General features: G+C 45.1%; 1 protein-coding gene across 1 annotated transcript in view; it reads left to right on the plus strand.

Annotated features, from left to right (window-relative positions):
• The window catches only part of VPS41 (VPS41 subunit of HOPS complex), a 185,476-nt gene that overhangs the window by 97,818 nt on the left and 72,981 nt on the right, over positions 1–14,677 (plus strand). Inside the window, exons 8-9 of the mRNA XM_047842845.1 lie at positions 9,237–9,356; positions 10,726–10,872. Of these exons, the coding sequence (XP_047698801.1) occupies positions 9,237–9,356; positions 10,726–10,872 (267 nt within the window). The remainder of the gene's footprint in view (positions 1–9,236; positions 9,357–10,725; positions 10,873–14,677) is intronic.

Consider the following 14,677-nt stretch of genomic DNA (forward strand, 5'->3'; position numbering starts at 1 on the left):
TGAGACTGTAGAGTAGACACTGAAGTCTGTAAAAAGAGGACACATACAGGCTCCTCCACAGATGTGAGTCTGCCCTCAAACCATCAACTCTGCCACGTGCATGGAGGCTGTCAAGGACAGACCAACGTGCTCTGTTAAGGCAAGTTCATTTGACTTGGTTTCTTCTCTGATGGTGTTCCTGATCTTTATTTTTTTTCTTCCCTGTTTGCTTTACTTCGAATCGAGTGAAGTGCTTGTTCAAATACATGAACGTGTGTGTTTGGGTGACTTTTTCTGTTACTCAAGGCTTGGCAGTTTTGTATTTCTTTTTCCTGTCTGCACCACGCGAAGCTCTCCCTCCAGCCATCTGTGATTGAGATTATGCACAGTTAACATCAGAGGTTCTTATGCGTCGCGCAGACCATTAATTCAAGTTTAATGACCCAGTGGATGACTTTTGTGTTTCCTCTGCTGCTGACGGGGTCCAACCTTGAACCCAGCCCTGGGAAATGTATCCTCAGACAGCCGCAAACCGAAATACAGACCTGAGGCATTTGGCATGAACCACCATGGGACTCATAATGGAAGACTTAAGTGGTAACATTACTTAAAAATCCTTTGTTCACTTTTAAAATCATGCTTGCAGTTGTGCATCGGCATAGGCAGAAATTGCGGATTGTTGGTCTATGTAGGAGCCTACCTCACGTGCTGGCCACAGTCGATTGCTGAACCCATATAGATGGGGAGGTGGATACACAGATCTATATCTGTCTGTCGTCACCAGTTTTTTAATATAAAGGAAACTGCCCCTAAGTGGTACCTCTGGTGTTTTGCTTCTTTTGCTCTCATTGAACCTGTAGCTTGGAGTCCTCAGTCACTAAATTGACGGTTATTTTGTCTTGATATGGTGTTTCTTAAGTTTCAGAACGTTGTTTTGTCTGCACACTTTTCACAGGGTTGGTTAACTTCACGGGGCTTGCCCAGAACCTGTGTTGCACTGGCATCGTATTTACTCAGACATTGCTTGAAAGCAAGTGGTCCATCAAGCAAGCTCTGGAAATCTATGTCCTGAGACTTTCTGTGGTAGCAGTTTTGGCCTGTATTTATCCTCTTTTAAGCATGTTAAATTACCTCTAGGGAAAGGAGATTGAGGGATTATAACTCGTCCAGAAAATAACCACTGAATTTAAGCAATACTGTATTTGGGAAATTCTCCTTGTCTTCACACATGCTTTATGTTCTTTCTTGATGGTGTTTGGGAAAAGCTGTGTGTTTGAAACTTTGGTACTGAGCCAAAGCCAGAAGGAGGTGGTCTCTCCCACCTCCATCCAGATTCAAGACTCTTCTCTGTTGTCAGCAGCCAAACACCATCCCAGGTCTTTTCTGTGGTCACTAATTTTTTCTCACTTGCCTTCTTGAATTAAAATTTTTTAACGTTTATATACTTCTGAGAGAGAGAGAGAGAGAGAGAGAGAGAGAGAGAGAATGCGTGGGGGAGGGGCAGAGAGAGAGGGAGACACAGAATCCAAAGCAGGCTCCAGGCATGGAGCTGTCGGCACAGATGCAGGGCTCGAACTCACAAACTGTGAGATCATGACTTGAGCCAAAGTTGGATGCCCAACTGACTGGCCACCCAGGCGCCCCGCTTTCTTGAATTTCATTCCTAATCTTTTCCAACTTTGGATTTTTAAGTCCCTCTGTGACAAGTCCTGCCCATCTTTATGCCCTTTGTCTATTTTTACCGAGACAGTCTTATTTGGCATGTCCTAAACGTGCTGAGTTTTCCTTTTGTTTCCTTATTCCTCAATTTTATTATCTCGAGCTCCAGCACCCTCTGTGATCGGGCATTTTATGTTTGTGGAGTCTGTTTTCTCCAAGCGCCTCAGTCGTTCCTGCAGGAACACACCTGCCATCCAAGACTTGCCCATGGGCTTCCCCCACTGCCCACTCTTCCCTGCACCGTCGTCTGCCTCCAAGCAAGCACTGCTGCTGGTGTTCAGGAAGCCTGAAGAGTCAAGTGATTTATATACTTGAAAGATCACAAGATGATTAAAAAGGGGCCAATCACACTCCCTTTCCTCCATCAGGGAAGAGTGGGCGATGGGTAATGACGGGTGTTATGTTGCCAGAATCGGTGGCTTTATTACAGCCCGATAGGAATCCCGCCCCGTGTGTGGGAGATTCTAGGATGTGCATCCTTACCTCTCTGTAGTGTAGCAAAGTACTAGATAGATTTATCAGCACAAAACGTAGGAGAATAAAGTATATTGCCGAGGATGTGAGGGCTCCTATTGAAATATAAGTACCGAGAGTGCTGACTGCCAGAATGTGGATTTATGGGAAATAAAGCCCTAAAATACTTTCTCCAACAAAAAAGAGACCTCTTGGAAACAGTTTTTCCTCTCCTTTGTACTTAGCTCCCATTGAGCTTAAATTGCTCTCAGTATTGTGTTAATGACAATTCAGTATTATGGGATGCAGAAGATGAACCAAATAAATTAACCAGCTGCTTTTAAAGGTAGTTCACTCGATGACTCACCCTCTAAAATGCTTTGTAGAACATTCATGCTCAGTAGGTCTCTAGGCAGTTTTATGACTAGAAGAAAGAAATGGATTTTATTAAATGTCAGTGAAATACAGGCAGATAGTTTTGCTGTAGTTAAATTAGTGTAGAATATTTGTAAGAAAAGTAGCTTATCTTTCCTTATATCACGGAAGCAGGACTTTCCTTGGCATTCCTGCCAGGCAGTGTGTTTCTGCTTGAAATTCCCATAGGTTAGGATTATAAAAGCAAATGGAGAGTGGATAGTCTGGTCCTTTTCTGGCCTGTATGAAACCCTGTACCCTATAGAATCCAAATCAAATCCCCATGTACTGCCTAGTTGTACTGGGAGAGTTTCAAAGTACAGTAATGGGAAGGCTTCGTAAATTACTAGCTGCCATTTAAGGTTTTATACTACGTATGGATTGGAAATGAGGACTCATGAGTGAGGAAGAAAGTAGAGTGGGGATGGAAGGCAGAAATAAGTGCTTCAAGGACCAGGGGAGGTAACTCAGAGGAGAGAAGCAGGCCAGGGCTAGCCAACCAGGAGAAGAGGGCCTGGCAGTGATGGGGAGAGCCTTAGCAGGGCACAGCCACATTTCAGATCCTTACTGTTGGGGCCCAGTGAGAAGCCAGGCAGCATCCCTGAAATAAAGGAATTGCAGTCAGCTGAACTGAAGAGGAAGACTAACCTTAAAAGTACTTCCCAGTGGTGCCTGGGTGGCCCAGTCGGTTGAACTTCTGACTCCTGATTTCAGCTCAGGTCATGACACCAGGGTCATGGGATTGAGCCCTGCCTCGGGGCTCTGCATCGAGCATGAAGCCTGCTCAGGATTCTCTCTCTCTCTCTCTCTCTCTCTCTCTCTCTTTCTCTCTCTCTCTCCCTCTCTCCCCTTCTTTCTCTCTCTCTCTCTCTCTCTCTCTCTCTCTCTCTCTCCCTCTCTCCCTCTCCTTCTCTCTCTCTCTCTCTCTCTCTCTCTCTCTCTCCCCCCCTCCCCCTCTACCCCTCTCCCCGACTCACGCTTGCGTGCTTGCTGTCTTCCATAAACAAGTACCTCCCAAATTTGTGATCAGAGGTGCACAAATTCCGTCTTTTGGCATTGAGCAAAGGGAACAGGACCAACGTGTCAGGCGCAGGACACGGAGTCAGGATAACTGAGCCTTTTCTCAAGGGATGTACTTGTTCCATCGAGGCTGTATTCGTTGTGTATCAGTCGGTCACAGGGTTCTTTCCTTTAGGTTTGAGAAGTTAGGGCAGATGCCATTGTGTCCAAAACAGCTTAGGGACATCACTAAAGATGGGCTGAGTAACTGGAGGGTTTGGGGGGTGACGTAGGTAGCCTCCTCTTGCGGCAAACACATTGTGTGTGTAGGCAACAGGGCAGGCAGACTTGCAGGGCGCGGGAAGCCTGCTCGCTATCTAATACTTACTGTGCCCTGTGCATCTAGCAGGGCATGTGTGGCCACTTCCTGCTGCATTTGCGGTGCCCTGGGGAGATGAAAAGTAAATATGTAAATCCCAGCCAACAAGAGACAGTATGGTATTTGTTATCTGTGATAGAACCAGCCTGACCCTAAAATGTATACAGAACCAAGAAATGAGGAGGACTTATGAAAGAATCCTAAGGGGGCACCTGGGTGGCCCAGTCAGTTAAGCGTCTGACTCTCTGTTTCAGCTCAGGTCATGATCTATCTCATGGTTTTGTGAGTTCGAGCCCCGCATTGGGCTCTGTGCTGACAGTGCAGAGCCTGCTTGGGATCCATTCTCTCTCTCTCTCTCTCTCTCTCTCTCTCTCCCTCCCTCCCTCCCTCCCTCCCTCCTTCCCTCCGTGTCTCTCTCTCTCTCTCTCTCTCTCTCTCTCTCTCTCTGTCCCTCCCCTACTCCTACTGTCTCTGTATCTTTCAAAATAAATAAACTTAAAAAATTAAAAAAAAATCCTAAATGATGATCTTCTCTAATATATATCTAAGGCCGTTTGTTTACAGATCATTTATTATTTTTCATCCACAAAATAGAAAATGATTGAAACTGAGCTATTTGAGGAACATCAGAAAAGAACACAAATCGTGTCTAAAACTGTAATGCAAATGAGTTAAAATGTGTTTCCTTTACAGAAGGTAGGTAGTATATTAGCCTCCCCCGCCACCCTTCTTTTTGTTTGTTTTTTTGAAACCCTCATCAGTTAACACAGACGTGTGCCATCTGCACTATGAAAATCTCATTAAAGAAGAAGCTTCTTTGATCCCATGTCAGAGCAGGGTACCCAAGGTTTATCGTAACAGAACTCCGGAAACTCCGACTCAGCCTGGAGACCAACTGGATTCAGAATTCTCCCCTCTCTCCTTTCCTTCCTGCCCTCTGCTGGAGGTTTGCCTTGGAGCTAGAGCAGGAGACAAAGGAAGGCCCCTGTCCGCAGGCCTCAGCTTCCTGCCAGAAGCCAAAACACCCACCAGCAACAGAGGGCTCCACTGGAGTGAGTTTGGATCTTGGTTGGAATTGCAACGAGATCTCATGAACAGTTTCCGAAAGTTAATGCCTCATTGAAAAAGGAGGTACACTTTATGTGAATTAATTCTACTGCATACTCAGTGTGACTCCAAGTTCCTTCCTTCTCTGAGTTTCAGTGAATTGTTGATGCTGTTTCGCTTCAACTGTTACCTGTGAAATTATCCCGATTATAAAAATAAGAGAATGGATTTTCATCCCCATATGTATTAACATAAAATTAATTCACATGTTCTATGCAGAATAATAAAAATAATATAAATCTCCTATCACCTGTTTCTAGAATTAATTAGGATTACTTTGTATTGTATCCTTCAGGTTTTAATATACGGATACACGTTCGTTTTGTATTTAAGGACCATCATGTTTAATACTGTTTTGCAATTTGCTTTTTTATTTAATGGGCCCTGAACATCCTTTTACATTAATAAGCGTACATCGATAAAATCACTTAAAACTGGACACACACTTTTTGGTGATCTAGCTCCACCACATTTACTCCAGCATTTCCCAGTTGTTAGTGCATTTCTAGCTGTTACAAAGAACGAGACATACTTCTTTATTCGCTTGTCTGATCACTTTTTAGCAGAAATCTCTAGGCATGAACTTCTTGGGGTCCTTTTTAAAGTTTTGAATCCCCAGTGCTAAGGGATCCTCCAGAAACAGGGTGAGATGACCACGGGGTAGTTTGAGGGCGCCCTGTTCCCTGCGCATATGTGCGCACCCGGCCCCCGCCCAGGGTCTGACCTCCTTGTTTTGATTCATCTTTATCAGTTCTTCCTTTTCTTTTTACTTCGTCTGTCAGTTCTAGGATCATTGCTATACTGTTTTGAGTGCGAATTTCATAAAAACACCCATTCTCCCACCCACAAGTTGCCCGGTTAAAAAAAAAAAAAATTCCTATTATTCTCACATATCTTCAAATCAATTGATAGCATTTTGGAAGTTCTAGAAATCATTCCTTTGGGGGTTTCTTTGTGCTTCCATGAAAATCGCAGATTAACTAGTAAGGCTTAAGCTCTTCAGTGAGGATTTTGAGTCTTCTTATCCAGGAACTTAATGTATCTTTACATTTAGGTGGCTTCCCCTATTGTATCTGCTAGTAAAATATTTCTGCTTTTGTCATTGACCTAGCGCGTGCACATCTGTTTTTGCCGAAGTGCAAATGACTGACTTGTAGAGCTGTGGACTTTCCTTTGCTTACAACTTAGCATCCCCTAAAGTTCAGGTTCACAGCACAGTAGTTGTATTCTCGTTTCCAGAGTGCCCTGGTTGCCGTTTGATTTCCTCCCTTACTCGAGGGTATTGAGCATTTATTTTTTTTATTTCCACTTCGTTCTGTTCTTCTTATCCTCGGGTGTTCATTTGCTCAATTTTGTTGTCACCCGAGAAGAAGAAGAATTACTTCTGAAGCCCTGGTCTGTCTGGTGGAAAGTCTCATTCGTGTGGAGTCAGGAGTGGGACATTTCCCCTGTTCCCTAGACAAATCCCGTTGCTTTCCTAGAGTACTGAACTTGTCCATCTTGTTGGGGTTTTTTTCTCATCCATAGTTACTGAGAGAAGTCTATACCCAGTGTTCACGGTTGAAGTCGCTGTGGACGTCTTAGATTTTGTGAGAATTGGTCTGAATCTGGACATGGCAGGAGAAGGAAGTTTTATGGTTTCCTGTCTGCCTGGACTGGAACCCGATTGTCTGTCGGGGAAGTGGCTACCAAAGGGTGTAATTATTGGTGCCGCAGGGAAGTGGCGTATGCGTTAAGAACCTGCTCTCCGTATTCACTGAAGCAGCTTGAAGTTTGTTCAGGTGGTTCCCGCCTGTCGTATGGCCCCGCCGCCATGGGTGGCGTCGCCACCCCGTCGCCAGCGTAGCTGTCTTCTTCCCAGCTGTGTCCCCGGATGACAGCAGGAGTGGCTGCTTGTGTTCCACTGCCAATGTCGACCGCGACCTGTGTGTCCCTGCGTGAGATTTTCCCCGTGACCCCCGTCCCCCCAACCCCAATACACTGAGTGTGCTGGTATCTACCGTACCAGCGGCTTCCCAGGTGGGCTTTTTCTTGAAATGGGATAAATCCTGGCCTTCACTGGGGTCTAATTTCTGTCATACTTTACAGAAATCTTAATTTAAAGTTTGGGGCATGTTGAGTTTTCCTAGCACAGGTGCAGATTGTCCCCCTTTCGTGCCACGTCGGTCACTTCTGGGTGGGATTGGAGGGAGAGCATTGTGATGTCACCTGCACCCCACTTTCCTCCTTGTCATCCAGCCAGCCATTCCTTCCAGCAGGTAGTTATGGGGTACTCCCCGGGCTCAGCCCGCTGCTTAAAATCCCCTCCATCTGAACCAGGCCACAGACAGAAGGTAGGCATTGTGATCTCAGTTCCTCATGTTGAACATGATGGTTCCTAGCTGCCTTTGTTTAGCAGACTGTGTAGCAGGAGCTATGTGGTCAGGCTTTCTCCTTTCTCAGATTCCAGACTTAACCCTGTCACAAAATCCTGAACACATCGAGTGACCTCCTCGGCTCTGTTTTTTACATCCTGGCCGAGGAAGAGGCAGAATCACAGAGGGCAGATCTCAGGGTCTTTAACTGGGAGCAGGGAGGCATGGTGGTGGGGTTTCTTACTTAGATCATGGACTGGGAGAGGAAGGGATGGGTGAGAAGATCTCTGGGAGCCTAGAGGAGGCTTTCCTGTATCTATCTGACGGGAAGATTAGACCCCATGTGGTCAGTAAAAGCCCTACCTCCAGTCTCCACTGTGGACTGTGCGAGGCCACCTTTCTTTTGCATGGGTAATAGAGAACTTCAGACATTTATGTCATTTTAAAGAGACCGTTCTTGGCACATTTGTGAAAATGGACGCTTATGTGATTTTAAGGTTTTGGGGTATGTGTTTGTGTGCCCCTTCTGAGTATGGGAGCCTAACTATTGAGAAAGGTATGTAACAAATATAAATGAAATGTGAACTTACTCTCTTTCTCCTGTTCCCTATTTTCCTCCTTCTTAAGGGTGGGAAGGGACACAGAATACACTAAGGTAAACAGAAAATTACTCAAAAGATAGAAATTTTTAAACTTCTGTGATGGAATCTGTCATCAGCATTTCTTTTAAAAGGTAAACATCTACTTCAGGTTTATATGTCCGAAGTTATATGTTGTAAATTATGTATTATATAAATTTTACATTAAGTTATATTATGTAAATGTCTTAAGGGATTTAAACTGGATACATCAAGGAAAAAGTATTGTAGCCCTTAATAATGCTTGAATTACTAGAACTACATCTTTACCAGTCTTAGAGGTTTTACCAGTTATATTTGGCAATAAAATTTCTCCAGCAGATTTTTTTTTAAAGGTGTTATTTTTAAGCAGTCTCTATACCCAAGGTGGAGCTCGAACTTAGAACCCCAAGGTTAAGAATTGCGTGTTCCCCTGACTGAGCCAGCCAGGAACTTCCCATCCCCACACAAGCAGATTTCTTTTCTTTTCTTTCTTTTTTTTTTTTAAATAGATTCTTCCCTTTAAAATAAAGACCCTGGATAACTATGACCTTTTTAAAGAAGTTTAATCCTAAAGCAAGTTTGTCTTATTTTATAACATGAATTGCTGTTCAAACATCATTATTAAATTCTTTTTCTTGGGTGAAATGAAAAACAGGCTGCTTCTGACGATTGCAGTTTAAGCCGTGACTAATATCTTACTTTCAAGGAAAAAATTATGAGGTTTTGATTTCCCAAGTTACAAAATAAATTAATTTTTGGCCAATATTTGAAGAACTTTCTGTGACACAAATCTTTTGACTGACTAATGTGTTTTTCTCCATGAATTTTGGTATTTTGCTGCCATCTAGTGGCGTAACTTCATAGTAACTTCAACATTCCGTGGACAGGCAAAGCAAACTGTCAAGAAGAAGCCAGTAAAGAAATCTTGTATATGCGTCTCGGTTTCTTTCTTTCTTTTTCTTTTTAAATGTTTATTTCTTTTCGAAAGAGTAGGAGACAAAGTGTGAGTGGGGGAGGGGCAGAGAGAGAGGGAGACACAGAACCTGGAGCAGCACCAGACTCTGAGTTGTCAGCACAGAGCCCCATGCGGGGTTCGAATCCACGGACCATGAGATCATGACCTGAACCGAAGTTGGAAGCGTAAGCAGCTGAGCCACCCAGGCACCCCATGTTTCTTGGTTTCTAAAAGTCTGTTTTTGTATTTGTCCATAGCTGCTGCTGTTTGAACGATCTTGGATGAGCAGATGGAAGTCGTGTGTTCTGCATGAAGGGGAAGGGAACATACGGAGCGTGAAGTGGAGAGGCCATCTGATCGCTTGGGCCAATAATATGGTAAAAGCACACCTTAATCTTCCAGATCCTTCTTCAGAGCCGGAAGAGTAGCCGCATTAGGAGGGCTGTGACCAAGAAGAAAGATGCCTCTGCTGCCATGGTCTTTTCTAAAGACCTAAAATGGCAACTGCCATCCTACCTGGAAGGTTAAAGAGACTAGATTGCTCTAGGCTTTCATAATAGAGTAATTCTTAGCATATTCTGGACTTGACTTTGGAATAAGAAACGCGAGGCATGGAGAATACCCAAGAAAATGAAAAGGCGTCTTAATAATTGAAGGGCTGTGTTGGGAATGCGGTGTTGAAAACACCATTTGCCCATTAGCCAAGGGCAAGGAACAGTTGCTATGAAACAAGTACAGGATATTGCTGATTTCATTTTCCTCCCAGTATAATCACAGGCAGAAATCAGGCCTGCCTTTTAAAAAGTAGATTGTAATTTTTGGTGTTACGCCCTATTTAAAGTTTACTCAGTATGAGTTAGGGAAAGTAGAAAGTTTAAAAATTAGCTTTCGACATCTGGCCTGTCTTGGAATTCCAGGGTTTAACTTAATAAATTGGTTCTATTCAGTTTTCAATGGTACAGTTCTCCCAGAATCTACTTTGCTATTCAAGACATTTCTTAAATTTCTCCTGAGTCATAGTAAAGGTAAATAAACCTGTTTGTTTGTTTTTTAATTTTTTTTTTTAGATATTTGTTTATTTACTTTGAGAGAGCTAGAACATGAGCAGGGGAGGGGCAGAGAGAGGAGGGAGAGAGAATCCCAAATAGGCTCCGTGATGTCGGTGCAGTGCCAGACATAAGGCTCGATCTCACAACCCATGAGATCATGATCTGAGCCGAAATCAAGAGTCGGACGCTTAACTGACTGTGCCACCCAGGCTCCCCCCCGGGTTTATCTGTAGTTAGCTCCTTGCTTGATGTTCCCATTTGAGTGCTTTAAAATGTCAGGTGCAGTTTTCCTTACACACAGTGGTTTTTCAGATTCAAAGCTTTTCTGAAAAAAAAAAAACAAAAAACAACCTCCATTTTTGTAGCAGAACCACACAATTAGAAATGTTACTTGTCTGCCATCTTGGAAATGCAGTGCTTGATATCTGTGCGTCTCACCCTTGTGTTGTGTTTGAGCCACTGAAGCCATCTGCTAATAGAATCTCTTCTGTCCAGAAAGAAGGGGAGAGGTTTTCTTTTGTTGTGGGCTCTCGTGGGGTTTGCGTGGATGAGGAGCGTGGCTCCCAGCAGTGCTCAATAAACACTGTCAATATTTTGCGGTGCCAGTTACGGGCGGCGTGTGGCAGTGGCTTTATTAAATTTTCCTCTCCTTTCCTTCTCCCAAGTGGAGGATGCCTAACGCTGTTGTATTTTCCAGGGTGTGAAGATTTTTGACGTCACCTCAAAGCAGAGAATCACCAACGTGCCCCGGGATGACATAAGTCTTCGCCCGGATATGTATCCCTGTAGCCTCTGTTGGAAGGACAGCGTGACGCTGATTATCGGCTGGGGGACTTCAGTCAAGGTGGTTTTGCTTGCCTTTCTAATAAGTCTGTGTTGTTACAGATCCGCTGAGGGTGGTCCAAAGGAACAGGAGTTCTTTTTTTATTAAAAAAAAAAAAAAAAAAAAAAATTTTTTTTTTTTTTAAATGTTTATTTTTGAAGGAGAGAGAGAGAGACAGAGCTTGAGCCGGGGAGGGGCAGAGAGAGAGGGAGACACAGAATCCAAAGCAGGCCCCAGGCTCCAAGACGTCAGCACAGAGCCTGATGGCAGGGCTCGAACCCACGAACCGTGAAATCATAACCTGATCCGAACTTGGACACTTAACCAACTGAGCCACCCAGGTGCCCAAGGAATAGGAGTTCTTGAATTTCTTCCCACAGCCAAAATGTTTCCCCCTGCTTGTTATTGTCCTGTGATATTCATTTAACGCTCAATTCTCTTCATATGTGTAAGTTTGGAGATACATTCCGTCTTTTCCATGCCTTGCAAAACAGATAGGGAGCATTGTTCGTAATGGTGCCTTCATTTATGATCTTTAGATTTTCCATTGCCCAGTTGGCCTTAGCTCTTTATGGAACATGTGGTCGGTTTCAGTGGTTTCTGGATTTTCCATTCTTTTGTGTTTTTTCCATTTCCCTTAGCTTCTCCTCTTAGTTAGAGTTAATGGTGGAAAAAGAATGTTACATCTAAATCATCCTGCTTGCTTGGTCCTAGCTGGATGGAGCAGAGGCCCAGACTTCTTACTCGTAAGATTTGGGCCCATTTGGTGGAACACAAGTAAGTGTCTGCCCTTACTGTGCCTGGGTGACAGAGACACAGCCAGTCGACAAAAGCGGGCCCAGAGCTCACTCACATTTAGTTTTTACATACCAGTGTTTGTCTTGTATTAGATAGTTAGAACCCAAAGTCGTTGGCTTCCCTTTAAAAACTTATAGCTTAATCTAAACAAAATAAACTCAAAATTAACCAAGGTAAAAATAGTACGAGAAAGCATCCCAGCAGCAGTCTGGTGGCAGAGCTCAGGCTTTAGAGCCGGACAGATGTGAGATCGGTTCCACCTTCTCCACGCACTTCCTGCGTGAGCCGCAGCCTGACTCTCCTCATCCATAAATGGGAGTGCTGACTGTGCTCTGGTCCTGAGTTTGGGGGAGGATTAAATGAGGTAATGTGTACAAGGAGCTTAGCAGAGCATCTGACATACTGTAAGTGCTGCATAAGTGTCAGTTGTCATTATCGTGCCAGAAAATTCTAGAAAAGTCACGAAAGAGACATGTTTGTTTATTTATTTTTTAAAGTTTATTTTTATTTTTGAGACAGAGAGAGACAGAGCATGAACGGGGGAGGGCCAGAGAGAGAGGGAGACACAGAATTTGAAACAGGCTCCAGGCTCTGAGCCATCAGCCCAGAGCCCGATGCGGGGTTCGAACTCACGGACCGCGAGATCGTGACCTGAGCTGAAGTCGGCCACTTAACCGACTGAGCCACCCAGGCGCCCCTAATGTTTATTTTAAATGTACCCTTCTCTGGGGCGCCTGGGTGGCTCAGTCAGGGAAGCATCCAACCTTTGATTTTGGCTTGGGTCACGGTCTCATGGTTTGTGAGATTAAGCCCTGCTCTGGGCTCCACACTGAGCCCAGCCTGGAGCCTGCTTGGGATCCTCTCTCCCTCTCTCTCTGCCCCTGCTCGCACACACATGTGCACGTCCTCTCACTCTCTCAGAAACAAAGAATGTACTCTTCTCTGGAAAAGGAAAGCACAAAAATTGTTAACTCGGTGCTTCTTACTGCGAAAACAGTCATTGTTAACTTGAGGTAAAGTCCTCCTGGCCCTTATGTCGGTGTGATTCAAGTCCTCCTTTCTTTCTTAATTGTTTCCACGTATGAAGCGAACTTAGCCTGATTCACATTTAGGATAGCAGCGGAGAAATTGTGTGTAGTAGTCCAGGATAAAAGAAGTAAAAAGTGATTTTCTAGTCTTCCCGCATAGTGTGGTTACTCATCCAGTAAGCTTCTGTTCAGGATATTTTTTAAATGCCTTAAATGGACCAAGTGGCTTTTTGTTGCTTAAAGTTGTGATTTTCTTTTGGTGAGAGACCAGGCAAATGAGCTTGTAGGGACACGTGAGAAGTTTACCGATTGCTACCAGCAATGCTTTCTTCCTTAAGCTGAATGGTGGCCCACAAAGGTAGCATGTCCTAATCCTGCAACCGATAAATGTTTCTCTGTATGGCACGAAATATGATTAATTAAGGATCTTGAGATGGGAAGATTATTTGCATTATCTGGGTTGACCCTAAGTGCAGTCACAGGTATTTGCTTTTTTAATTTTAAAAAAAATTTTTTTTAATGTTTATTTTTGAGAGAGAGAGAGAGAGAGACAGACAGAACACAAGTGGGGGAGGGGCAGAGAGAGAAGGAGACACAGAATGTGAAACAGGCTCCAGGCTCTGAGCTGGCATCACAGAGCCCAAGGTGGGACCCGTACCCACGAACCGTAAGATCATGATCTGAGCAGAAGTCAGATGCTTAACCAGCTGAGCCACCCAAGCGCCCCAGTCACAGGTATTCTTAAAGACGAGCGCCACCACAGAAAGAGGGAAGGCAGTGTGAGTGGGGAGGCAGGGCTGGAGGGACACGCGCAGCCACCAGAAGCCGGAGGAGGCATGTGGCAGATAGATTCTCCTCTAGAGCCTCTGCGGGGGGTGCGGCCCTGCAGACGCCTTGATTTTGGCCCAGTGAAACTGGTTTTAGACTTCCGGCCTTCAGAAGTTCGAAAGGAAACATTTCTGTGATTTCTAACTGCTAAGTTTGTCCGGTAGAGTAGCCTTGGGAACGGGCACACTCTGGCCACACCCAAATGAGGATCCAACGTCATTTTTCCCATCAAGTGTCTCTTATTATCGGGGATTCCTCTTAGTAACATTTTGGGCGGTTCTTCTCAGCCGAGAATCCCACTGCATTCCGCTGAGGGAAGACAAGACAGGACATAGCCTTTCCTCCCAGAGAACAGTTTTGTTGGGGAGAGACAAGCACACGGCGTAGCAGGGCCTGCAGTTAGCGCCAACCATTCATTCATTCATTCGCGCAGCAGATACTTACCGAGTTCCTGCGATGCGCCAGGCGGTATTCTGGCGCTGCAGATATGTAAATAGATGGATTCTCTCCTGGGCAGCTTTTCGTTCTAGTGAGGGAAGCCATCTTCAAGTGGCAAGTGAACACAGCGTGCGGATGGCGGTAAGATACCGAGGGGAGTAGTTAGACAGGGAGATGGGGGGAGGGGTTTGGGGGTGTGTGCCACATAACGTAGAGCGGTCCAGGGAAGACCTCTGGCATAATGAACATGTCCTTTATCAGAGATCTGGAGGGAGGAGGCCGTGCAGCCGTGGGAGGGGGTGTCGGCAGGGGCAGCACCCTTGAGGAAGAGTGTGACTGGCGTATCTTTGTGGAAAATAAAGCCGCCATCGCCAGAGTGGATGGAGCAGGTGTGGAGGAGAGGGGAAGAGATGGGAGGGAGGGGGGTGCGTTGTGAAGGGGCAGATCGTGTTGGGCCTCACAGGCCTTTGTGCGGTCTTTGGCTTTTAATTTGAGGCGGGAAGCCAGCACAGGGGTTTTGAGCCATGGAGTTAGTTAAATGATCCAACTTGGATTTTGAAAGGGTCACTCTGCCACGTGGAGCCAGGCGGCAAAGGGGCAGTGAAGAGGGGAGGTGAGGTGGGGGGCTCCTGAGGAGCCTCGGTGGAAGTTACGGTGTCTTGGGTCAGCCTCATGGAGCCGGTGGAGAGGGAGTGGATTCTGGATGTATTTTGAGCACAGACTCTATACTATTA

The sequence above is a fragment of the Prionailurus viverrinus genome, chromosome A2, assembly GCF_022837055.1.
Source record: "Prionailurus viverrinus isolate Anna chromosome A2, UM_Priviv_1.0, whole genome shotgun sequence".
In the NCBI taxonomy this organism is placed as follows: Eukaryota; Metazoa; Chordata; class Mammalia; order Carnivora; family Felidae; genus Prionailurus; species Prionailurus viverrinus.